Source organism: Triturus cristatus, chromosome 10, assembly GCF_964204655.1.
Source record: "Triturus cristatus chromosome 10, aTriCri1.1, whole genome shotgun sequence".
Taxonomy (NCBI): domain Eukaryota; kingdom Metazoa; phylum Chordata; class Amphibia; order Caudata; family Salamandridae; genus Triturus; species Triturus cristatus.
In genome coordinates this window covers 1,064,749,979-1,064,777,662 of record NC_140593.1, presented here as the reverse complement: position 1 = coordinate 1,064,777,662, position 27,684 = coordinate 1,064,749,979, and the positions used below count along the sequence as shown (strand labels likewise).

The 27,684-nt window shown below is 44.0% G+C and overlaps 1 protein-coding gene across 6 annotated transcripts in view; it reads right to left on the bottom strand.

Annotated features, from left to right (window-relative positions):
• Positions 1 to 27,684, bottom strand: part of CARD11 (caspase recruitment domain family member 11) — a 935,632-nt gene that overhangs the window by 354,049 nt on the left and 553,899 nt on the right. For all 6 annotated transcript variants that reach the window (XM_085629202.1, XM_085629205.1, XM_085629200.1 and 3 more), the window contains exons 3-4: positions 10,248 to 10,385; positions 657 to 982 (exon numbers count right to left, since the gene is read on the bottom strand). In XM_085629202.1, coding sequence (XP_085485328.1) covers positions 657 to 982; positions 10,248 to 10,385 — 464 coding nt within the window. The remainder of the gene's footprint in view (positions 1 to 656; positions 983 to 10,247; positions 10,386 to 27,684) is intronic.

Below are 27,684 nucleotides of genomic sequence, written 5' to 3'. Positions count from 1 at the left end.
GGTTTCTCTTAATAGATAGCGTTCAAGACCTGTATTCTCAGGCAGGTGTATTCTACCTAACTCGATTCTAAGTGACCCGGTGTTCCTGCACCTGAAATTACTGGGTACGATAATAATGGGCCTAATTTTGTTGCTGCATTTCTGCACCCTGTAACATCACATGCGTGTCTAGGGATATTTTCAATGAGGTATAAAATGTCTATGGTAAGGTTCCCAAAATCAGGTGTGCATGTGCAGTGACGGGCCCACTACTTGGGAACCAGGCTGTTAATCCCTAATCTGGGAATTTAAACTCATGTTGCCTGGCATTGTGGGTGGAGGAATAGGCCAGAATCTGTAACTCTGGCCCCAGTATCTTTCCTCCTTTGATTCCATGCATTTCATAATGGGGCCTCAATTGCTTCTTTGACATTTCCACCTGTTTGTGTATGGTAAGTGGCCACAACACAACTACAGTTCAGGCAAAACATTCTTAATGACAGATATGCAATTTAAATTGTAATTCACCCAACATTAAACAAGGAGCATTTCTACTGCATGCAACAGATCTTTAGGATCTACAGTGTTTTGATCTGGTATTTGGGATATCTTGGAGATACAAACATCTCATGCTATTCTTCTCCCTTGTCCTGCATCCCCTGTCCAATGCTGCTCACCTCCAATTGCAGGTCTCGACTTCTTATGACCGCCATGTTCTTCTCCTCGCTCAGCTGGGCATACCGCATGGCCAGGTTGTAATTGTCATCCTTGACTTTAATCAGCTCATCATTGTAGATGTTCTTCTCTTCCTTCATCTTGTTGTACCTCTCCTGGAAAGTAAGCAGCTCCACATTGACAAGCTTCTGTTGCTTCCTCTCCTCCTCCAGCTTTTGTGCCTTGGCCAGGAGCTCACACCGCTGTACATCTTTGGCCTTCACTTGTTGCTGCAGCTTAATGACCTCGTTCATGAGGAAATGGGTAAGACCCTCATGCCCCTCCTCAACTGGAAAAAAAACATTCTTTTAATTTAAAAAAGTGTAGGCATCCAATGATTCTCTTGAAGCCGAACGCAGGTTCTGCCGATTGCCAAGGCTGCCAAATACCAACATGTTTCCACCTTATCCCTCTTTCTTCTGCCACTCCACACTTTGAGTCTCTATATCTCAATCTTGCAGATTTTTATCTTAGCCCAGCTTTCTCCCTTTGTCACTGTTTTTCTATCTATCTCTTCCTCCTGCCTCTCTATTTTATGCCTTCCTTCCTTTTGCTCAAGGTGATTAAAATATTAGCCCCTGTCCCCAACAAGCATTTGCAATGCAATCGGTCTCGCCTTTGGGACCTTATATGTGTTTAGCTATGCAGCACATTAGCCTGGGTGCTGAAACATCTACTGTTCTTTAACATGGAGGGAAAGTAAGCACCAAACTGCGTGACATGCCAGGTATGGGAACACTTGGAGAGAAATATTGCCTTTCAGCGGGAAATGGTATGGTCCAGAGCTCTGTTTTTAATATGAATTCAGGGCATTTGGTGGCCATATCACTTAAATACAAGATTTAAAAAAATATTATTGTCTACAGGTGCTCGTGGAAGACAATTTCTATGGACTGGAATCTAGAGAATGCTAAAGTGATTCTGGTATTTTACTGACCTCTGCTGGTTGTTTTCTATCAAGAAAGTTAAATAGAGGCAGTTGCCAGAAAAATAAAAAAAGAAAGTCCCTAAGCACAAAGCAATTCCAGTATTTTACTGACCTCTACTGGTCGTTTTCTATCAAAACAGTTAAATAGAGGCAGTTGAACAAGCAGAAACAATTCTGGTATTTTACTGACCTTGGTTGGTCGTTTCCTATCAAGACAGTTAAACAGAGGCAGTTGAAAAGGAAAAAAAGTCCCTTAGCAGAAGTAGACCAGTCCTAGGGCTGATCTCCAGAACCCCCAAAGTACATACACATATAAGTATATACTAAAGTATATACAAGAGGTCTCAAATGCTTGGCCTAAAAATGAGTGCCAGTGCCCACAACCTGCAACCAGAGGCACACATCAGGCACTAAAGAAAAAAAACAATTAGCCATTTACATAGACGCGTGCAAGGAAGTAAAACCGCTTTCCAATCCACACATATTCATGCTCACATTGACAAATAACCTGAAGTGGTTTCACTATTGAATAAAGGATACATGTACAGGGATTGAAAGAGGATGATGGGAATGTATTATCAGGCTAGTCTGCTTCACCCTTTGTTCCAACCCACACCTTCCGATATTGCTACTCATTCATCTAATTGAAGGCTTATCTTCCTTCTTATCTTTTTTGCCACTTCACCCTAGTTTCTCTAATAAGTCTATTTCTATTTTAGAAATCATAGAGATGCCAGGGTGGTCTTATGGCACTGAGACAGGAGGGAGTCGCGACACACTGAGCAATCGGCAAGTCCAGAGACATTAGCAGAAAAGATACTTTTTAATTGACTTCTTAAAAGCCATGTAGTTTGAAATGTGATTTGTCGCCGCATACAGTTCCATGGCTAGTGCATGAAGAAACGTCCTTCCACTCACTCCTAAGCCAACTGAGTAAATGAGGGATATTTTAAATCACCGTGGAGCAATTCCCCCTTCCTAGTTAGGTCCACATATCCTGGTGGTCTAATATATTTGATATTATTCCTCTGATGTACCAAATAATAGTTCAACAGAGCACCCTGGTAACATGTATGTACAGACCCACATTGACCTCTTTATAATCTGAGACTCTGGGTCTTATTTAGGCTTGGCAGGCATCCTGCATCCTCACTAAGCGGGGGTGGAGGTCATAACCCTGGTCACCCTGCAGTAAACTCATCCCTCACATTTAGAGATCCCTTACTTCCTGACTGGGGTACTGCTGTGAATGGGCAGCAGAAATGAGTGAAGTTAGTCCCACCCGCAATAGAGCAGTACAACTGTAACTGTGACTCAGCGGTCATGTGACGACTGACTGCTGCATGTGAGATTTCTACTGATGGAGGCAGTGAATGCTCAGCTGGCGACAACCACTGGTTTTCTTGACTATACACTAACTACGGGAACTAGAAACTTGGCAGGGTGGGAGTATTGCTGGTTTTGGGCATCCCGCCTATTTTTTTGCTTTATTTTAATCTTATAAGGTGCACAGCTTCCCAAGGGTTTACCGGCGCCGCCCATCAGAACTGAGAGAAAGAAAAGAGTAAATTAGATTCTACATATCAAACAGCCAGGTTTTTAAGCGCTTGCAATAATTCTCATAAACGGTTTCAGTCCTAAGTGCCATCAGAAGGGAGTTCCACAAATAGGGGCCAAGACAAGAGAAGGACCGACAGCCCATACGTGACTGCCTGGTCCTAGGCACCGTAAATTTCACTTGAGTGGCAGAACGTAAGGAACGCAAGGGTAGGTAAAGGTGAGCTAAAGCATTCTGATATTGGGGCGCTTTACCACTTTTGATTTTGAAAATATAGCTCAGGGTTTTGAACTTTATACAGTTCTCAACACTGAGCCAATGAAGATCTCGGCGGGCGCCTGAAATGGAAGCTGTTTTAGGGACCTTACAGAGCAACCTAGCCGCCGCATTTTGTACCAGCTGTAACTTCCGTACCACATACTTATTGGCTCCTAGATACAGAATGTTGCCATAGTCCAGCCTTGAAGTAATGAGAGCATGGACCACAGTACGTTGTGTGGACAAACGCAGCATCCAGAGGATTTTCCTGAGCCAATTAAGGATAGTAAAACAAGTAGACAACACTTCACTGCTTGTTACCTCATTGAAAGTTGGTCATCGATTATAACACCTAAGTTCCGGACCTGCTGATTGGGCTGGGGCACATCGCCCATTTCAGGTGGCCAATGTTGGAGGCCCCATAGCTCTTTATTCTTGCCCAGTATCATCACCTCTGTCTTTTCACCATTGAGTTTAAGCAGGTTGGCTTGCATCCATCCTGCAATATTCCTCAACCCAGATTGAAGAGAGGATGGTTTGGACGCCCTGTCAGCAGATAAGGATAAAAGTTGAATAATAGAGGGCTAACGATTGAGCCTTGAGGAACCCCATAGGGTGAAGAGTACGTTTTGGAGCTAGATGTGGGAGAGAAGACTTGGAACGTGCAATCAGCCAGGAAATCTTTAAGCCAATTAAGTGCCACGCCAGTCACTCCCAAAGAATGCAGAGCTTGCAAGAGCAGAGTATGAGAAACCGTGTGAAAAACGCGGCACTAAGGGCATGTATGTGCGCCACATTGCTCTTTGAAAAATGCAAAAAAGTGAATTTTTCAAAGAAATCGCAAATTACCACCAACTTGAAGTTGGTGGTAATTTGCGATTCCTTAAGTCTAAATTGCACCTTTTCTGTGCTTCTTACATTGCATTTAAGGAATCGCAATTTGCGATTCCTTAAATGCAATTGCAAAATAGGGAATCTCAAATTTTGCGATTCCTTATTTTGAGAAGCAGTTTTTCATGAATACATACCACTAAGCCCAATTGCAATCGCAAATGCCGAAATTCTGCGAATTTCGGCGTTTGCAATCGCAATTTGGAATGATACATATGGCCCATAGTCTTTTTCGTAATTTTTACAACGATTAATAGGAACATTGACCTGGACCTTATCAATCCTTGAATGAGTAGTCAACGAGCTGCATCCTTGATATGAGTGTATATCAGATGAATAGCTGCAGCACGGGCAGTTAAAAATTATAGTCTCTGGGTTAAATAGCTCGCAGCCGGGGGATAGGACATTATTAAGATCTTTCAGCTGCTTTTTGGAGTACCTTATAGAAGTCCTCTTGATCGGACCAGGTGTCGTGGCCCCTGGCACCGGTCACACGTGTACGGGCGCAGACGGGCTTGCCTTAGGCGCGCCTTTGGGGCCCCAGCTGCACGCATCCGCTGTGCGTCTGATCCGCATCCATAATATAAAGTAATGGCCGGGCGGCGTGCAAAGGCTGGCGCGCTAACTGGTTGAGAACGCGTGGCAACCCAAAATGGCCTCCCGCGATCAACAAGTCAAAATGAAGGTGCAATACAGCTATGAGGAGTTTAACACACTCCAGACAGTAAAAATAGATTTCAAGACCCCAGACAGAAAAAATAGATTTCAAGCCCCCTGGAAGCCCCAAAAACACAGATTCAATTTTTTTTTTAAAAACGAGTAGGAGTACATAAAACATAAGGTTAAAAGCAACAATTCAATTCAGTTCTCGGCAAACCTAACAGGCACTGCCCGTCCAATCTGCGTCCATTATATAAAGTAATGGCCGGACGGCGTGCAAGGCTGGCGCGCTAACCGGCTGAGAACGCGTGGCAACCCAAAATGGCCTCCAGAGATCAGCAAGTTAAAATGAAGGTGCAATACAGCTATGAGGAGTTTAACACACTCCAGAAAGTAAAAATAGATTTCAAGGCCCCAGACAGTAAAAATAGATTTCAAGCCCTCAGGAAGCCCCAAAATAAACAGATCTAATGTTTTTAAAAAAACGAGTAGGAGCACATAAAACATAAGGCAAAAAGCAACAATTTAATTCAGTTCTCGGCAAATCTAACAGGTCAGCCTCAAAATGAAGCCACCGATTGCATACATTGCTGGCCCTTGGTCGTGCTCTGTCTTTGATAGTAATGAATTTATCAACACAACCAGATCATGGTGGTCACAGACAATCATGGGTAGAAGTTGGGAGGGCACATACATTCATGTGGGCATGCAGAAATACTTACTTAAGAGTCAATCCGTTATGACCCCATTAACTAAGGATGTGAATTACCAGTGCATATTTGTCATTCACACTATGATTAGAACAGTGGCATCACATTAGCCCCCGCAGCCCCAAGCTCCAGGCACCCTCCCCCCCCCCCCCACCCATCACTGGTCAATGAGAACTCCTGAGCGGATCCTAGGGGGGGATATCCAAGCACTTTGCAGAGGGGCCACCTCAAGTTTTGTTACACCATTGGATTGCAATGAGCACATTGTTCTCTTGCTAAACATGGGCAATTTGCATGATTGTATATTCAATAATGATTCAGTCCACACAAATGTTTTGTGAACGCACCTCAACGCTGCTTGACAACTATCACCTGCATCACTTTTATCAGACACACAAATCCCACTTTGAATGATTCTGATGAGCATAAGGGCTGAACATTTTTATTCATTCGAAACTGTGGCTAGCAGTTTTCTATAGAAAACAAAAGATTTGCAAAGTAATACATAGTGCAATGGCGCTTCATGAAGTTTAGTAACCCACTTCTAAATTCCATATCATTCCTAAGAGAGTAATATCCAACTTGGTCACAAAGTATGAAACACAAACAAATAAAAATAGGAGTCTCTTTCTCAAATCTTGGCTAGTCCATGGAAAGTGAGCATTAAAAGGTTATGGGCCTTTTTAATAGTTCAGTGGAGGGGTACTATGCTATACACATGAAGGCTATCCTCCCACCTTATTGCAAGCGCATGATATCCATTGGCACTTGCTGCAATCAGTACTTCCATGTGCAGGCTGCAGTATCTTAAGCTGTTACTAGAGGACCTTCAAGTCATTGCTGTAGCAGGCTGCTGTACCTTACTAAATGTCCCCCGATTCATTGCTTCAGCAGGCTGCTGGAGTAGCCCAATTTAGACTCCATCATTTACTCATTATCCATACACAATCATGCATTTATGTTTGACATTATATTTACTGTGTGCCCTAATAATATTAACGTGTGTGAACATTTAAACACATTATTGAAATGTAACTATTGTGAAACTGAACCTTTATAAACACGTGCACTAATGTTCAGTTTAAACATGACAATGTATTTTGTATTCACGTTTACATTTATACTTTAGGCCACATTTGCATATATTCTAAAAGTCCTACTTGAAAGTGCAATAATTTATGCTTTTACTCTTGTATGCATTTGTTCCTGAGTTACATGTACACAAATATAACCGTGTTTTTGTAGTGCACGTTTAAATGTTTAGTTAAAGTTAGACTGACTAAGGCCTTTAATTCTGAAATGTATTTTGCTAGGTTAGCTAGAGAAAAGGAGTATTGTTGTATGTTTTAGTGTATTGATAGTAACCCTGGGCGTAGTTCGCGAAGTGCACTTCGCACTACGCGAGCTACGCGTAGTACTTCGCGAACTGCGTAGTACCCTGTTCGCACTGTGCAAGATGTCGTTTTCGATGATTGCACAGTGCGGACAAGCAACCGGCACTGTGCAATCATTGAAAACGGCATCTTGCACAGTGCGAGCTGTAGTTTTCTGCCGCTCGAGTAGATTTTTACTCGAGCGGCAGCTTTCTCAACGCGAACTGGTAGTTTCTCATCGCGAGCGGTCGCGAGCATACGCGACCACTCGCAATGAGAAACCTGACCTCCTCGCTTTGAGAATCTCGCCGGGAGGTTTATTTTCCACGCTCGCGATCGCCAACTTGATGTTGCTGATCGTGAACGAGGAAAAAGTCTCGCCGGGATGTCATTTTGCTTGCTCGCAGTCGCCAACTTGACGTTGAGGACCACGAGCAAGCAAAAATTGACCGCTGCACTACGCAACACTACGCTACGCGTGTTTGCACTGTGCTACGTGCAATTCGCGTAGTGCGAAGTAGCGCAAACTACGCGAGCGTAGCGTAGTGCTTTGCCCAGGCTTAATTGATAGTAAGGTCTGAGTAGAGAAATCGTGGCAAGAAAGGTGAAGCAGATGAACCCTCCTATTCATCACATATCAGGAACGAGGAATGCTCAAGGTAGCAGTAACTGTCTTCTGTGGGACCTGAAAGTCTGGTAATGTTGCAAATGCATGACATGAGAAGTGAAATTATTGGTTCCTGGTGGGGCAGGAAGAGATATGATTGTTGTTAAGTTTGCTGGGTTTAGTTTATGTTCACACTGTTAGAAGATAGATCAAATTTCCCTAGACATTGAGACCTCTCTACTTCCTTTATTTTTGCAAGTGAGAAACTTCATGTTAAACACTTGTTCTAATTCTGGAAGACTTCTATTGGAGTCTTTACTATGCTGATATTTACTTGCATTTTCGAATTTCCTTGAGACCCTATTCTATGAACCGTCCTTACTCTTAACTTAGAGCCTTTATTGGATGACTTTAGAACTCTTTCATGTTTAGGAGAGAGAATCGGAGTTTCTTTAAGGAACACATTTCTATTTCTCAGTTTTTGTATTGTTGTGGCTGTGATTATCTCATATCTTATGCTACTGAGACTGAACCTATTGCAATATTTCGTTTTGCCAACCGTAATTCTGTATCTTTTTAATATTCTCTTGATATGCATATATACTGGTATGATTATTAACTGACAATAAAACCACTTTACTTCCATTACTGATTCTTGGTCATTATTGTGGGGTCAAATGGGCTTCACGAAAGTTGCCCTTCACATCTAACATGGGCTTCAACTGGAATTCCATAGAGCATATTAACAAGCCCATTATCGCCGTTTTAGCGGCAGTTTTCTGCCGATAAAGCGGCGATAATTTTATCGCCTGTCTTGATAATATGCCCCTAAGTGACTTCAAGAGGGGACTTGCAAGTAGTGAGTGTGTGTGCTTCTTATTGCGCGCGCTTCCTCCATTCATAGGGTGTTTTAAACTAAATTAAAGCTGAGAGGAAATACCACAAAGCACGTCTTGCTTTGTCGAGGAGAGAGGCAAACACTGGAAGGTCGAGAAAGCTGATTTTGATAAGCTAAGGTTTTCTTTAGCATTCTGCTACCTGCTGCAAACAAAATTATCACCTAATGTGACGCAGAGTCTTGGAATCTACAGTGGCCAGTGGGAAACCCATTTGCAAAAAGCACTTCTCTTATTGACATTAACAAGAAACGAAGGTCTAGTGAGGCTCTGCAGTCCACTCCTTGTTCTTGCCCATCAGGTGGTTCTGAACCTCCTGATGCTTCTTATTACAGAAAACGTATGGAAAGATGAGAAGAGAGGCCTTCTTCTCGTTGGCCCTACCCTCTGGAACATTTCTCTCTTCTATTTATTTATTAATGTTAAAAATAATGGGGCATATTATCAAGAAACGGCGTTAAAATTATCGCGGCTTTAGCGGCAGAAAACTGAAGCTAAAGCAGTGACAATGGCTTGATAATATGCCCTTGAGAATTCCAATAGAAGCCCATGTTCTGGTGTCAACATGGGCTTCTATTTGAATTCTCTGCGGCATATTATCAAGACATTATCGCCGCTTTAGCGGCAGTTTTCAGCCGCTAAAGCGGCGATACTTCTAACGCAGTGCTTGATAATATGCCCCAATGCTTTTATTTTCAATCTAGAACAGAAAACAGAAACCGCAGATGTCCAGAAAAAAAGAATTGATCCGTCAATGCATATAAAACATTGGTTATAAATAATAATGTAGATTTAAATTGACAATTATGCATATGCATTAATAAATAGTTAAAAAAGAAATACATACAATAAATACAATCATGGTATCACATGTCTCCCTTCTAGATATGATTGACTACTGCGTCTCCTGACCTGCAGAGAAGAATTCAGGATCCTCTTTTTTTCTATCAAACTCCCCATTTCATGACCCTCTAAAAGCCCCCCAGCATTTTGGCCAAGATCTGTGGGCATGTTTATTATTTTTGGCACAGGGCAGCTACCAAAGTTAATGCTCTGACTTGAACAAACGGACGTAAGCAACTCATAGCCATATTCTTTCAAATGCCCTGTTGCTGCTTTCATCCCCCATGTCCTGGTGCAAAACCAGGCTGCCTAGCCCCTAGAACAACCTTTGCCTCATGGACTCCATCTTAGCCCCTACTTCAAGGAACCTTTACTTTTGATGCAACCCCAGTCTGACTATATTAGTAGATCAAGCTTTCATGAAAAACTATTTATGCTTGCGGTGTAACTCCCAAGTTCCACCCACATAATGCCACAAAGACGCAAAGTGGTGGAAAGCAGCACAAAATTAAAAAAAGTTGCGCCAGAAAGTAAATATCCTAACAAGGATACCGGCTGCTTTAAATTACTTTGCACAACTTGCCCTAGCACACAAGGTGTCGGCACAAACCCTTAAATCTCTCTCCGTGGGTGTGTACTGTGGTTTCTGCCTCACAATACTGTTGTGAGTATAATGTGCACTCCATCTGCCCTCGCAGCTGTAACCCACACATGTTCGTATGTAAATCCTTGCCCCACGTCAAATGTTCTGTATCCCATTGGTGGGGGGCTCATGCTGCATAAATATTGCACGTAAAATAAAAAAAACAAAAAAGAGCAACTGAACTCACCAACGATTGTTGAAAATCTTCGCGTGGGCTCCTTTCCAGTCACGAGCTTATAAAGCTCTGGGTAGTAAAATTCGAGGCTCTCCAAGAACACCACGTAGCCCCGGTGGCCTTTTGTGTGAAGGATGTCCAGCAGGCGACCTGCAACAATGCACAAACATACAACAAGAATGAGCATAATTTGAAGAACAGGCCACCTCAACAGGCCAGTGAGGAGCACCTCGGTACCTTGATATTGTACCGCTGACCATGGCATCGACCAAGACCTTAATCCTGATGTAACATTACCTCAACTTGGCACTTGTGTTCAAATTACTAGGAATAAACGACAACTACATTGAACGGTCATGGCCAATGGAATTTTGGGATTCTGTTGTGTTTTCCACACAGTGCTTAATTTGCCAGGGCCCTTGTCAGGAGACCACAGCAGCTTGCACCACCCATTGCCCCAGCCAGCGCTGCCAATGTCAGTATCAACACAACTCCTAACCATTACGCTCCTACAAGAGTGACATTTGAGACTATTACAGGCCCCAAAGCTATAAGAATGGCTTGGGCATAGGTATCAGTTATTTTAAATGTATACTGAATCGATAAACAATTGTAATTGTGTGAATCCCTAATTTAGACAAACAGTGCCGCCATGTGGCAGACTGTCATGAGTGCTGTGTTGGCATTTAAGTGCCGGTGCCGAGCACCGGAAACCACTGGTTCAAATGAAGCACTTTCCACATAATTATGAATTTACTGCAATTGTCCCATAATCCACCATTTGCTGAAAAGATCGAAAATGTAAACAAAAACAATTGTTTCTGGCTTAAAAGGACCACCATCTACTCAAAAAATTGCCACCTGAAAATTTGAACTGCACAGTGGTAGCCCCTTTGCAAAGGTTAACTGGTCGCCATTCAATTGCTCATTGCTGCATTCAGGTGTTAAACTGGTTTGAGTGACACTTGTCCAGGTGGTACAGATTAGTGTTATAATGACAAAATACCAGACTAATACTCCAATAAAATGCTTGCCTATACCGCATAATTTGCATTTTCTTTCCACATAATTAACACTTCCCTGCAGCATACACTATTCCCCCATTGCTGCATAATTGAAAAGTCCATAGTCATAGGGGATGTTCTGGTTAGTTGCTGAAATAGGGGACAATGTTGTGTCCTACTTTTGCTTCACCAGTCATTTATTGAAGCAGTTGAGGAATGGGTGGATCCTTTTCCTATATAGCTAAAGTGTAATTACTCTGCAGTGATGGGTTTACAAGGGCAATGTACTTTTTAACGGAAGCTGCATAACTGATTATGCTTACTTCATAAAGTTGAACAATAAACCGATTATTTAGCGCCTGGATACCTCTCAGGGTAAAAGCATGTTCTCCAAGTTATGTTATGCTGATAATGTCTTTGAATGTGGTTGTAGGTTACTACATTCCAACTAGGCCTAGAAGATGCTGAAGTAATTCACATAATTTTGGGAATTCCACATTTTGCTTGATTTTGTTTGTGAGCGAGTCACAGTATCGGTCTGTATTGGGTGTGTAAGTGACAGTAAGGGTGTGTATATAGCTGTGTGAGTGGGTGTAGGAGTGGCTGTGGATCTGTGAGTGAGTGTGTGAGTGGGTCTGTGAGTGGTTGCAGGAGTATCTGAGTGAGTCTGTGACTGGATGCGTGAGTGTCTGAGTTGATGTGTGAGTGGGTGCATAAGTATCTGAGTGGATCTGTGAGTCAGTACGTGATTCTGTGAGTGGGTGCATTAGTCTCTGAATGGGTGTGTGATTGGATTTGTGAGTCTTTGAGTGGGTTTGTGTGTCTGAGTTTGTATGTGAGAGGGTGCATAAGTGGCTGAGTGTGCCTGTGAGTGGGTACAAGAGTGTCTGACTTGGTCCATGAGCAAGTGCATGATTCTGTGTGGGTCTGTGAGTGGGTGCATCAGTGTCTGCATGCCTCTTTCTGCTAGTTTCTGATCTGTATTTTGCCTTTTTTTGCTCATTGCTGGCCTTTATTTTGCCTCCTTCTGCTTGTTTCTCACCTTTATTTTGCCTCTTTCTGCTAGTTTCTGACCTTTATTCTGCCTCTTTCTGCTCATTTCTGACCTTTATTCTGTCCCTTGCTGCTCATTTCTGACCACTACTATGCCTCTTTCTGCTTGTTTCTGGCCTCTATTTTGCCTCTTTCTGCTCACTGCTGATCTTTTTTTGCCTCTTTCTTCTAGTTTTTGACCTTTATTCTGCCCTTTCTGCTCATTTCTCATCTTTATTTTGCCCCTTTCTGCTCATTGCTGACCTTTAGTCTCCCTCTTTCTTCTCATTTCGACCCTTTAATTTGCCTCTTTCTGCTAATTTCTCACTGTTATCTTGCCTCACTCTGCTCGTTGCTGACCTTTACGTTGCCCCTTTCTGCTTGTTTCTCACCTCTATCTTGTCTCTCTCTCCTCATTGCTGACCTTCTTTCTGCCTCTTTTAGCTTGTTGCTAGCCTTTATTTTGCCTCTTTGTGCTCATTTCTTACCTTTGTCTTGCCTCCTTTTTCTAGTTGCTGACCTTTATTCTGCCTCTTTCTGTGTGTATCTCAGCTTTATTTTGCCTCTTTCTGCTCTTTTTTCCGCAAGTCTGCGCAGGGGAGTCTCAAGGCTCCCGTGGTCCCTGTCGGCTCTCCGCCTCCTGCGGGAGCCGGCATTGCTCTCACAGACAGGAAGCTGCTAAACATGCAGCTCTCTCTCTGAAAAGCAAACATTTTGTCTGTTTCCAAAATAGACGAAACCTCCACTTCCAGCAAACTAGAGCATTTTGTCAGTACCCGCTCGCTTGGTTTGAGGTGTTTTCTCTGACTTGACGGGAGCAAGTCACAGCAAACAGATATGTCCGGGGGGTGGTCAGCCTGGGACATAGCAGGCGCCAGCTCAGGGGGATCACGTGGGGTGGCATTCTTCAGGGACATTAGTGGCTCTCGGAGTGGTGCCGCTTGCCCCCTCTCCTTCCTCCTTCATGGATCTGCCCGGTGACGTGGTGGTTTCCGGGGCTGAGAACGGCCCAGGAGGGGTACCCCACCTTCTTTATTAAAAAGAAAGCCTTAGGGAGGTGGTGGTCCCCAGGGCTTGGGGGTCCATGAGGTCCCCCAAGCATTTAACAAGTAGTCCACGGGAGGTGGTGGTCCCCGGGGCCAAGAGGGGTCCGTCCGACCCCCACTTCATAATATAATTAGCCCCGGGGAGGTGGCTGTCTGGAATGCCCGTGCCACAAGCGGTATGAAGGGAGCACTATCCACCCTACCAAAAAACGAATCCTAGAGCACATGCGTGCCATTACAAAAAATGACCCCACTTACCCGGTGGTCCATCATTTCTAAATGACAGATAACAGTAACCATGATCTCTTGAGGTTTTTCTGCTTGGATCAGGAGCCCAAAAACGAACGAGGGGAAGAGGGGGTCTGAAAACTACGTGTTCTAGAGTCTAAATATATCATAGAACTTCAAACATTGACCCCGCAAGGCCTCAACAATGATGAGGAGATGTGGGTACACCTAGAGTAATAATTTCTGCCTTGAATCTAGGCACTCTTTGTTGTTTCCACTTACACCTAGTTCAAGGTTTTTCCGTTACACGTCTTAACGTATTGCCCATTCAGGGCTTGAGAACTATGACTATTGATACTCAAATGATGCCTTTGATTACTTCCTCAATTTATGAATTGTAGTTACATGACAATTGCTCTTTGAGTGACGTTTGTATTGAGTAACATATTGTTTTACCCACTATAAGATGGCCGCCATTGTGGTGTATCAACTGTTGTAATTAGCGACCATCTTTACTGTCGATTAATTCAATTCCTCTTTTGATTTCTGTTGATTTTTGTTTAAAAAGGTAACTATGGCAGTAAGCAAACTGACATTGATAAAGGCGATGTGCCGAATCGCGCCTGTCAGTTTCTGGAGGCTTGCAGAGTAAAGTTTCACTTTGATTGAATACCCGTGAGTGCACTCATTTTTGGGTTGACAAAGGAATTCTCAACCGTGTGGTTTCACGTGTCGCGGCTCCCCACCGCAGGAGTTTTGCACCCGGGACGCGAGGTGCAGCGGCGGTGGATCTGAATGTGTGGACTATATAGATAGACTTATTAAACTGTGTAGTTTTAGTTCAGACTCACTTTTGGAAAGGAATTTTTGATTTACCTAGAACTTTTGATCCTAAGTAGGAATGTGCAGTTTGGCAGATCACTACCCTAGGCAGCTATGGTGAAGCCGGACAAATTTCATGTAGATTCAATCAGGGTAAAAAAGTTAGGAGGGTGAAAAAGAAACGTCCGCCAATTTTAGTGCCCATGGGAAATTTTGTTCAGGTCTAGAGACTTTATTGGTATGAAAGTAGAACTTTAGCCTTAGCATGCTATCGGATGGGGTATAAATCAATTCAATAGTTTATAAGATATTAGCATTTAGAAATGTTGCTCAATGGGCTTTAAACGGTTAACACTTTTGTATATCTATGCCTTAGGAAGTCTGGAAAAAAAAAAAGTAGTTCTGATTAAATGAGATAGCCTTTTGTCCAAGCATCCCTGTCTGCACTGCTGTTCCAAAGTAAACTGGTTGTCTGCTGCAAGAGAAAAAATTCTATTGCAGCAGCAGTTGCGGGGCCTAGGGTGCAGTCTCCGTGTCCTGAACTTCTTTAGAAAAGGGCCAGAAAAGAGGCAGGGTAGGCACACTCTGACACCTAAGCTACAGTGACGGGACCCTCAAAGGTCCCCTTTATCTAAATGTTTTTTTAAAACATTTTTTTAAAAACAAGATTGTCATGAGGTATGTGAGTCTGACTTCTGACTTGTAAATCACAGGCACCTAAAATTGTGGTCGAGGACCCCACTTCGTGTGTAGATACCATAGTCCCCGGCCTCCATTTAAGGTGTTGGGAATTTGTGTGTCAAAAATGAGACTTGCAATTCCAAGGCAAGCTTCAGGGTGAGAGGCTTGCGTTGAATTCACACATCCTATTTTGGATTCACCAATCTAACAAATAGCAAAAAATGCAAGGCCTGGCCAGAGACCAAGCACTTTGAGGCAACCCATATCTATTACTTCCACGCCAGGCTTTGCTCCCAATTACTCCCTGTATATGGCCGGAAGCTTCACCCAGCAAGGGATGGTCCCCTACTCAGAAGGGAATAGAGTCTTTAAACACTTACCACCACCTCTGATGGATCATGGTGAAGAAACGTTGGATGATCATGGGACAGCAATGAAAATGGTAGACAATTATGGAAAGAAAAATACTGAGGTGGTGGCAAGATATACATTTGTAGGAACCTTACAATTCCTAGGTGAAACTGTGAATATCCATCGGTGTGAGCAGCATATAATTATAGATATTTACATGTCAGATAAAACAGGATCAATTTGTGCAAAGTACCAACAACAGGAAAATCCAGGGAAAACTGGTATTGACCAAGAACCTAAAACTGGACAAGGCAGTGAAAACGTAAAGGCAGATCGAAGGCTGTAGTTGTTCAATTCCTGTAATGAAGAATGATCCTTTGTGTTCATGATGTTTCATGTGATGTTCTGCCAAAGGCAGGAGGGTATATGGTTTATGGATGTTACAATAGTGGTCCTGATGTTTGAGTGGTCATATTGAGCTTCAATGTAGTACAAGTTACAAGGACATAGTATAGCATAGTGCATGAATGTACAGTTGCAGTTATCCATTATGTAATTCAGTGTTTGTATCCATTACTGAACTTTATGGTGGTCTTTTGTTGGTCCCACGGTTACCGACAGAGCAATAGTGACACGTGAAGGAGTCATTTGGTTTATTAAAACAATGTTCTTGAGTCTATAATTTGTCTTCAAAATTAGATTGACAGATTTTTTGGTTGAAGGTGCATGCACTTCTGAAACGCGTTTGGGGGTAACCTAGAATGTACTCTTGGATTAATGCGTTGTTCTTCAAGAGGAATCAAAGCTTGTTCAGAATTTTTTGGATATCAGATATGTAAAACGAATTATATAGAATTTTTAAATTATATTATTATTTAAAAAAATTTAAAGTCACGTAATAAAAAAAAATAACCCTTAACTTATTTAAACATTATAAGGAAATTATATTAATTAAACAAATATAATTCTACATATTAAATAAAATAAAGTTAGGTGAGTGGGAGTTTTTCGTTTTAATGGTTGTTATTAATATTCATAAATGCAATAAATACATTTAAATTACTTAAATATTTAACACATACTTAATTTGATGAGTTAATGCATTGTAACATGGTAATTTATTAGTTCTAGTTTAAATTAAATATTTATTTATATTTATTTTTTACAAAAAAATATTTTACATATTTTGTTTTTAACAATGATAAATTGTAATCATAGTTCTTCCTACCCTTTCCCATAAGGAGATATAATTGTATTCCTAGCCCTAAAATAGTAGGAATTAACCCATTCACATTTCCATTGGTGGGCACTTTAAGACCCTTGCAGGAAAAAATGCGCGGATACAAGCAGTGGTAAGCCAGTGGACTGCTGACGTTCTCTCGTCCTGTCCCTCCCCCAACATAGGAACTAATTCATAATAAAGCAGTAGACATATGGTCACTGTTTCCTTCTTATTGAATTGCACAGCTGTGCTACATTTGCTCTGGCATGCAGCTTGATATTTTGCAGACATGTATTTCCTGTTTGGAAATTAGGGCTTGCATGTTGGGAAAGTGCACATGCACATTTGGGGGTGGTAGCATTATATCACTTAGAATCAACTATTCTAAACTAATGGGCTTCTTGAAAATGAAGTCATGAATAGGTTTAGGTAAATTAAATTATTGGAGGTTAAGCAGTGTATTGCTCCTTGAGATCAAATAGTCAAACGTGATAGCTATCTTTCAAAACCAAAAGGAATGTTGAGAAAAGGTATTTTAATGATATGCCATTCTAATAAAGAACTCATGTTTCCGTTTGCCTGTTTTCTGTTTTGTTTCATCATTAATAATGATGCTATTGTTAATAGTACTTCGGTCTGTTTGCCTTTCAGCGTAATTGTGATTGAAAACTGATATATTTATCTAAAATAAATGATATTTGTTCTAATGTACACTTGAGAATACAGCAAAATGTTATGACTAGAATTAATAACTATGTGCCATCTGTCTTTGAAGGGTGCATTACATAAATTAATGGCGTGTTGAGTGAAAAAAATAAAGTAGGGCGTTAAGCTGGTTCTGGAAGATCATTTTGGAAATAATGTTTTTATTCCTTGATCAAGAGCCGCATAATAAAGTGTCTAAAAAAACGCATTATACTACATGACACTCTATCTGGAAGGCAGACCAAGTGAAAAACAAGGCCTAAAAGGTCTAAGTAGAGAATGGGTTTGGGAATACTCAAAAACGAACTGAAGATACATATTTTATCTGCCATTATCGTGTGTGCAGTGTCAAATTAAACCCTGTGGAGGCCTCTAGGCAGTCGAAATGTGCCCCCCCCCCCAGAAATTACCTCTTAATACCCAATGCACCGGATTTCTTTACAAGCTGACAACTGTCAGAAAATGAGCTTTTAAGAGACAAACTGTTATGTGAATCTGATGTCTCTGGTTTATGTACTTTAAGTTGTTAATGGGTACATGCCATTAATACAGTATTTTCTCTATAGAGTCTTAAATACAAAGTTTTCATTTATTTGAGTTGACTAATTTTTTTCTATCTTTTGGAAACAATATTTAAGAAAGCTTGATTGTAATTTTCTTTCAAGATCAAATCAATATTATTTTGATCCATTGATGCGGGGCCCTTAAAAAGAGTGGGGCCCATAGACCGGTGTCTACTTTGCCTATTTGGCAATTCGGAACTGTATGTTTGTGTTCATGATCAAGACACAGATGGTGGGTACCCCAGGGAACTAAAACATTGGCAGATGTGTTTCAGTGTAGGCCATTGATGAACTGAACATCTACAATGTGATCGCTAGAATAACTACAATATTGCACTTCTTGTACTCTAATATTTTTAATATCTTTTTTCTCTCTGCATTATTCCTCTTTCTGCGTTCTCTTCAGGGTGCACTGTTAAGCACTTATACGAGTCTATGTGTTACTCCAATGTGCAACAAAAATATTTTTCTATTTCCCTTATTTTTTTAAAAATTCAAGTAAAAAACAAACTTATTTTTTCCATTCCTTCTGTTTGCTCATGTTATACTATTTATCCTGAACAAGAGGCTTGTGAGGTGGTGAGAAGTATTTGAATTCATTTATTAGGTGTGGGATTGGGAAATATATGTTTTACTTCTTTACTTTTTGTTTTTCCCTTCAACACGCTTCTTCACATTTTTTTACATTGATTTTTAGAAAGGCTGTTGCCTTCTTCTCATTTCCGTTAATTGGCAAGCTCCACTGATTTTTGCTTTATCTATTAGAAGCCAACCAATATGCAAATGTTTTAAAAAGTTTAAATAAATGGCATAAAGAAATGCACAAAAAAAAAATCTTATTATTGTTATCATTATAACTACTAGAGCGTTTATTACCATAATTATTATCATTGTTTTTTCATGTTTTCATGGACTCCCTGATTTTGTTTTTACTGATTTGTACAGATAGCTAGAGATAGAAAACTATTTATTTACTTATTGGTAATTATTTTAAATGTAGATAAAGACAGAAATTAGGTTGTTTTTTGAGTGATTCTAAATGACTACCAGGTGAAATCAATATGTGTATTGAAGAGGTAAGGGGGGATAAAAAAGAAAGATTTTTTGGCAATGAGGCCTAAACAGTCGCAGATAAGCATAAGATTGGTACTAAAATGTTCATGTTTTCATATGTGTATTGATTTATCAATCGTGGGGTGTTCATATCAATGAAACCTATCAGGCATTAAAGTAGAAGTATACATTTATTGGTTAAATAAATGTGTAAATATAGTTTCAGTTTCATTTTCTCACAAAACCTTAAATATATATAGATAAATACAGATCAAATTGGATAAAGACAGATGGGCATGTCATCATGAATCATGGCTCAACGAATACTCATCTCCTTGCCTGGACCTATCAGTCCCTCCCAACTACAACGTTGCTAGACTGGACAGACAATCCAGCAGGAAAGGAGGAGGCTTCGCCTGCATCTACCGATCGAATCTCCTTGTCACGGAACTCACGGCGGACACCACTGACTCCTGCGAATACCTCGCCCTCTCCATTTGCAGCAACTCAATACAACTGTGCAACTTGCACATCTTTTACCACCCTCCAGGCTTGAACGACTCTTTCACCGATCACCTCTTGGAAATCACCACAACTAAGATTTCCTCCAACGCTAAAGAGATTTTCCTTGGTGATTTCAACCTGCACTGGAACGATCCCAAGGATCAACGCCATCAAAGGCCTCCTAACCAATCAAGCCCTGACTCAAGCCTGCTCACTGCCAACTCACTCAAAAGGGGCCACCCTGGACTGGATCATCTCTAAGGAATCATCAGTCAAGCTTATCTCCATGGACCCATGTGGCTGGTCTGACCACCACGCCATTGCCTTCCTTTTACCCGGGACCCACAAGACAAAGGCACCGCAACCGGTGATTCCCAAACACTGGGTCAGAGACACCAAGAACCTTGACCACAGGAAACTGGAGGCTCACTGTAAATCTGAACTCCTCCCCCCTCGCATATAACAACGGTCAGGGACCTCAATGATCACTACTCTGCGACTATATCGAACATTCTGGATGACCCAGGAACACAAATCAAAGACAGAAACCCCTGGTTCACTGGATCCCTCAATATGGAGAGGAGATCCCTCCGGCAATCTGAAAGAATATGGAGACAGCACCCCTCTGCTGCGCATCTAAAACTTATCCGCCAGGCGAGAAACGCCTACAACAAGAACATCCTCAATTCAAAAAAAGAATTCTTCAGATCGGAACTGGGGAATGCCATGAATAGACCCCGCAAGCTCTTTGAACTGGTAAAACACCAACCAAATAAACTTGCTAAAACACTGAAAGAAACTCCTAAGTCTCTAATATCATCTAAGGTATTCTCCTCTTTCTTTGCTGATAAAATCACAGCCTTAGGAAATGAACTCAGTGCCGCTACATATTCTCAACCCCTTCCTGACCTGTCCCCTCTTTCCGTGCTGCCCCAACTGGCCTCACCTAAAAATCAAGCACGCTGGACCGACTTCAAGTACTATGACGAAGACTCCGTCTCTAAAATCCTCTCTACCTTAGACCCAAATAATCACTTTAATGACCCGCTACCATCCAACTGCCACGCTGATGCCACCCAATCCATTGCTCCTAGCTGGACTGCAATAATCAACACCTCTGGCCAGCAGGGATCGATTCCTGACTCTCTGAGAGCCGGCCAAGTCCTCCCCATTTAAAAAAAAACGTCGCTGGATCCAGTCTCCCCTGACAACTTCAGACCTTTCTCCAATATCCCTCTGTTAGCCAAAGTGTTAGAGAAGTGTGTACAACAGCAACTAAGTCAACACATCAACAACTTCCACCTACTCGATGACTGCCAATCTGGATTCAGACCTGGGCACAGCACTGAAACTACCATGCTCAACATTGTGGACGATGCCCTCCAAGCCCTTGACCAAGGCAAAACCTGCCTTCTAATCCTCCTAGATCTATCCTCGGCCTTCGACATGGTCAACCATGAAAAACTACTTGTACGCCTCAAACTCAGGATGGGTTTGCTTGGCTCTGTTTTAGAATGGTTTAGGTCCTTCCTCCACAACCGATCACAGAGATTTCTAATTAACGGCTGTTAGATCTGGGGGTCTCTAGTTGGCAGAGGTATACACCTTAGACCAAATAGGGACCCTTGCTTCTAGTCAGGGTACAGGGACACACACGGTAGATAACCCCTGCTCACCCTCTAGGTAGCTTGGCTCGAGCAGACAGGCTTATCCCCAAGGCAATGTGTAAGGTATTTGCACGTAGACACCACAATGATCCCCCCTCCGCACACCACAAACTTAGACCACACAGGTGAGTTATATCAAAAATAATATATCTTTATCTAGTTTCCGCAGTTGAAATCAAGCATCACAGGTTTACACAATATTCGCTTTCTTGGTTGGTCGGGATCGTCAGACGATAGTCTCTAGTCTCTTGAGTGATTCGATACTCACTGAGAATGAATCAATTTGTAGGCTCTCGATGTTTAGGCAGCTACGTTGCTCCGGCAGTGTCGCTGCGCTCGTTGTACAAGCGCTCCTCGGGCTGTTCGGTGCAAGGATTCCACAACTCCCTCGACGAGTACCCAGTGACGATGTCGACGTCACCGGAGTCAGCCACTCACAGCGCGGCCTCGTAGAGCAGGGAAATACGACTCTCGATCTGCGTCAGGCCTCCGGGTCGCGGCAAGGCACGTGCCGATGAGCATGTCGATCTTCTTGATGCGGCAACCGGTGTCAGGCCCGGATCGGGGCGGTACTCTCCAGCAAGACAGAGAGCAGCCAGCCCACCTCACAGGCAGATGTTGAGAAGCTTGGTAGAACAGTCCACGGTCCCTGCGGCACACATCAGCGCAGGTGGGACACAGCAGAGTCTTGAGTTCTTGGCAACCTTTCTATCCCTGGGTTGCGAAACAGGAGGCCAGCTCTTCTCAGGCCCTTGGAGATTCAGTTGAAGACACAGCACACAGCAAAGTCTTGTTTGGTCAAGTGGATAGGGTCAGCACACAGCAAGACCCCTTCTTCTCCTCAGCTTCAGTTGTACAGCAGAACAGGTCAGCCTTTAGAGCACACAGCACGGCAATCTTCCTTTAGTTCTTCAGCGGTCCGTCTTTCAGCAGAGGTTCCTCTCGATGGTCGAATCTGAAAATCTGTTGTCAGGGGTCTTGTACTTATACCCCTAAAAGTCTTTGAAGTCTTTGTGCAAGTGGGTCCTGAGCCCGGTCTGATCCAGTTCTGGGTGTTGCTGGAGCACTTTGTTTTCCTGGCCTCTACATTCTTTTCAGAGCGAGGGGCAGAGTCGTCAGCCACCCAGCAGGAGGTGGAGCCAGTAGAGTGGCAGGCAGGCACAGCCCTATTCAATCCCAGGTGCTATCTCCTCCCTCCACTCTCCTTGCAAATGTCGCCATTCAGCAGAGGGCTGACTCAGCCAACCTCCCGGGGGATCCCCAGCCCCTGTCACTCTCAAACCAGACAGTCAATCCACAAGCGCGCCCAGGCACACAGAAGGGTCAGACAAGAGAACAGCTACTCTCTAAAAAGTACTATTCTCCAACTCAGGATTTAAAAACAACCTCTCCTAAAAGATGTGTTATTAAATGCTGAGCTCAGGGATATCAAACACTCATGTCTTATCTTGTTCCTATGAGAAGATAGGCGGATAGCCATTGGCACCCGCCTCCCCCATGTTAGCCTATGGAACAAGATAACCTTGCAGTAGTGAACACACAAAATGGCCGGTGTTCACTACCAGAACATGTTACCTGCACTAGTACATGCTCTACCTTCTACATACACTGCACCCTGCCCAGGGGGGTACCTTGGGCCTTCCATAGGGATGACTGACGTGTACGAAAAGGGAAGGGTTAGGCCCGGCCAGTGTGGACACTGGCCAGGAGGACATGGCAGTCCGGGGACTGCAGGCAGGCCTGCGGCGGCAGGCCTGAGACACTGTTTTAGGGCTACTCAGGTGGGTGGCGCAATCAGCGCTGCAGACCCACTAGTAGCATCTGTCATCACCAGCCCTGGCACACACAGTGCACTTTACTAGGGACTTCATGGTGATACAGATATGCCAATCAGGTATATCCAATCAATACGATATTTTACACAGGGAGCACTTACACTCTGGCACTGATTAGCAGTGGCAGAGTGTCCAAAGCATCTAAACCAGCAAGACGAAATCCATCACAGCATCAAAAATCCCGGTAGCAGAGGCAAAAGATAGGGGAAAAACCCACGCCAAGGATGTCAGGTCTAACAACGGCAACCTATCAGCTCCCTCCCCGGTCACGATTGGAGTCCCTCAAGGATCTACCCTGTCCCCCACCCTCTATAATCTTTACTTAGAGCCGCTTATCAAAGTACTTCACACCGCTAACATCTCCTACTATATGTACGCGGATGAGACCCAAATATACATCAAAATTTCATCGCTTGAGGAGATCCTCTCCCTGAATGAGGCCCTGAAACTGACCGTCCAATGGCTCGCCTCTAACCAACTCAAACTCAACGCAAAGAAAGCTGAATTTCTCCTAATCTCCCCTACAAAAGCCAACCCGGAGATTCAGATGTGGATCAAGGCCATCACAGCCTTAAACTGCCCACCGACCATCGTGGACTCGGCATAAATCTCTGGGAATAATCCTCGACTGCAACCTGAACATGTGGGACCACATCAACTCGATGGCTAAATCAGCCAGGTTCCACCTGAGCTGCCTAAGGAAGCTGAAACCCTTCATCGATGCTCCCGACCTAAAAATGGCAGTCCAAGCACAAGTCATCTCTAGGCTGGAATATGGCTGTTCCACCCTCTCGGGTTTACCCAAGATCTCCCTGGTACCTTTAAAAGCCTGCCTCAACGCGGCTGCCAGACTACTTACCGGCACAAGGAAAATCGACCTAATCTCTCCACATCTGAAAGCTTTGAACTGGCTTCCCCTCGAGGCCAGAATACAGCTGAAACTGGCATGCATTACACACAAGGCTCTATACGCAAACTTCCCTGCTTATCTAGCACAGAAACTAGTGGTATCTGGAGGAAGCAGGAACTCCCGGTCCGCCAGAGACCTCTTGCTCCAACCTGCCCGTTTTCGGGGGAAAAAAACCTACAATCGAGCTTTCTCCGCGGCTGCACCAAGAATTTGGAACTCTCTCCCACCCGTCATCACAAGAATTCCTTCTCTGGCACGCTTCACAAAGGAGGCCAAAACTTTCCTCATGGGTAAATTCCTCCCCTAATCTCTGTCTTCAACCACCACAGAGAGCCTGAATAATGTACGACTATTGCCTTTTACTCAGATCACCTACTCACTCCACCAAGAAACTGTGGGGTCTTATACTGATTAACTGTAATTGTAGCCATACACACGTGTCCCTCTATTCCCCTATGTGTACAGCACCCCTGCACCTGTCCAATAGTTTGGATACTTCTGTATTTCTAAGCCTTTTTTGTTCACTTCTGTAAACCTTGTAAAGCGCTCTGATACCCTCACGGGTCAAGTTTGCGCTCTAATAAAAAATAAAATAAAATAAATAATAAAACCGTGACCCCTAACTTTAATTCTGTGCCAAGGGCCTCACTAATTGTTAAAGGGTCTCTCCATGACTTACAGTCATGAGCCACGATTGATAGCTTTAATGGGGGAGAGAGCCTTTATCGACCAGGAGGAAAGCTACGATGCTTGTAAACATTCCACTCACTGAGGTCAAAATGTTTTAAATTAAACAGGAAGTAAAAAACAACAAGGATTTGAATGTTGGAGAGGACGTCCTACAGCATCGATTATTGATCCACTGACATTCGATTGTCTTAAAGGGAACGTTCAACATTCCAATGATTTATTGTAAAATAAATATTTAGGGGAAGGATTGACCCAGCCACTAAAATGCCCTGAAACTGCAATCGTTGACGAGCTGGAAAATGATATTGTATTACCAAAGAGCTTTAGACAGGAAGAGTGTAGCAGAGAACTGTGTGTGTCTGACAGAGTTGTAAGCGTCATTTTAGGATACTGCCGAATGCCTGTACGTATCTATGGTTGTACCGGGTACCCGTGGAAATTGAAAGACATTGTTCAGTAGTCTCCATACGTTGGTGTGTTCCCTTTAAACTTAATATCTGCATCTTAACACTTTGCAGGACACATTTAAAGTGATTGAGGAAAAAGTGGCTTAAAGCAAACATGAGCAAACCACAACTTGCTATATCTATCTATATTAGTGTGGCATATAATATGTTATTTGCTTTTGTGTAGTACCAACCACCATTTTATGCCACTAACGCACATTTCTGTTGAGCTGCCCTTTCTTGTGGATATGGCGGGGCATCAGCTTGACTGGAGGACACTTGGTGGCCTCATTTAACAGAGTCTGTTGATCTTTGGTTGAGTGTTTGTTACAGAGTTTCTACCTTGTCAAGGTTCTAAATGATTTGTGTAACATAGTGTGAAAGGTAAGTGAGTTTGCCTTAAGAAGATGTGTATGCTTTAATGTTGTATATGTGTGGGTGTATTCAGGGACTTTCTCGATTTCATTTGGGGGAACAATTGCCCATTATTGGACCAGACAAAATTGCTTTTGTATTCACAACGTTGTGATTGATGTCTTATGATGCAGTCAGCTGCATGAGATGTGCATTCAATTTCAGCTTCTTTTTTCTTGACTTTTTCTAGGGTGTGTTTTGGTGAGGTGGGGGGTGGATAACAGAATTCTTGATTTGGCAGCAATTTGCCAACTACATCTCCTATTTAACTTTGGAGCTGTGAAGTGCCTAAGGTGGTGAGGGGATTCTGTCCAGTATGTGCTCACTGAGTATGATCATGCGTAGGTAAAGTTGGAAGGATGCTCTCCATGATGTATTGAATGTGGTCTTTTGGGCTGGTTTTGGTTTAGATAGTGCAGGGTTACTCATAGTACGGCCCGCGGGCCGCCAGCGGCCCGGCAAGCCTTCCTTGGCGGCCCGCGGACCTTGCAGACATCCTACATGTGTTTTAAAAAAAAATGTAATAGTGTAAACACTGCCGGTTGCAGCAGCCCGGACTCTGAGACTCTGCTCTGTGGGGGCCGGGGATTCCAGTGATTGTCAAAGTGGAGATGCAGGGGCCTAAGAGATGAAATACAACAAAGCTTTATTAACCTGTAAATGGTCTTTTAAAGACCTGTGAAGTACTCGGGTGCGGCTGTGTGTGAGTGCTGGGAAGCTGTCTCAGGGCAGCTGTGTGCGCGCTGGGAAGCTGTCTCAGCCCAGGCTGAGGGCTGACACACACAGGGGTGAGATGACAGAGGGTGACGGAGAGAGGGAGAGGGAGGGAGAGGGAGAGGGAGACAAAGGGAGAGGGAGGGAGTCAGAGGGAGGGAGAGAGACAGGGAGAGAGACAGGGAGAGACAGAGAGAGAGAGACGGAGGGAGGGAGATGGAGGGGGACGGAAGGAGGGAGAGGGAGGGAGGGAGAGGGAGGGAGAGAGAGGGAGGGAGACAGGGAGGGAGGGAGACGGAGGGAGACAAAGGGAGACAGAGGGAGAGGGAGGGAGACGGAGAGAGACAGGGAGGGAGGGAGATGGAGGGAGACAGACAGAGGGAGATGGAGGGAGGGAGATGGAGGGATGGAGACAGAGGGAGACAGGGAGGGAGAGAGACAGGGAGGGAGAGAGACAGGGAGGGAGACGGAGGGAGGGAGAAGGAGGCAGGGAGACGGAGGCAGGGAGACGTACGGAGGGAGAGGGAGGGAGGAAGACGGAGGGAGACAAAGGAAGACAGAGGGAGGGAGATGGAGGGAGGGAGACAGAGGGAGACAGGGAGGGAGACGGAGGGAGGGAGACGTACGGAGGGAGGGAGAGAGGGAGAGAGACAGAGAGAGACAGAGGGAGACGGAGGGAGGGAGACGGAGGGAGGGAGATGGAGGAAGTCAGAGGGAGGGAGGGAGAGGGAGGGAGGGAGAGGGAGGGAGACGGAGGGAGGGCGACAGAGGGAGGGAGAGGGAGACAGAGGGAGAGAGACAGAGGGAGAGAGATAGAGGGAGACGGAGGTAGGGGGAGGGAGACGGTGGGAGGGAGGGAGACGGAGAGAGACGGAGGGAGAGAGACAGAGAGAGGGAGACAGGGAGGGAGACGGAGGGAGGGAGACGTACGGAGGGAGAGAGAGGGAAACAGAGAGAGAGAGACAGAGGGAGAGGGAGGGAGACAGAGGGAGAGAGACAGAGGGAGGGAGACAGCGGGAGGGAGACAGAAGGAGGGAGACAGAGGGAGGGAGACAGAGGGAGGGAGACAGAGAGGGAGAGAGACAGGGGGAGAGAGACAGGGGGAGAGAGACAGGGGGAGGGAGGGAGGGAGGGAGGGGGGGGAGGGAGGGAGGGAGGGAGGGGGAGGGAGGGAGAGGGAGGGAGAGGGAGGGAGAGGGAGGGGGAGAGGGAGAGAGAGAGAGAGGTCTGTGTATGCCGGGTCTTGTGGCTCAGTGGACGAAGGCGTCTGCTACAGGGACCTGTGTTTAACCTCATGGTCACAATTTTTTTTGCTTTAGCCCCGCCCCTCCCCCTCTGACCCAGCCCCCACCGGTGCGGCCCTCGGCCACAAACCACACTGTAAATTTGGCCCCCGAGAGAAAGTTTGTGAGTACCCATGAGATAGTGTGAGTTGTCAGAGAAATCTAGTTATTCTTCAAAACCAACATCCCTATATGACATGAATGACATGGATCAGGAGGTAAAGCAGGCAGTGCAGAGTTGAAATGACAGGTGGATCAGAACCTCATTACTGAACACAG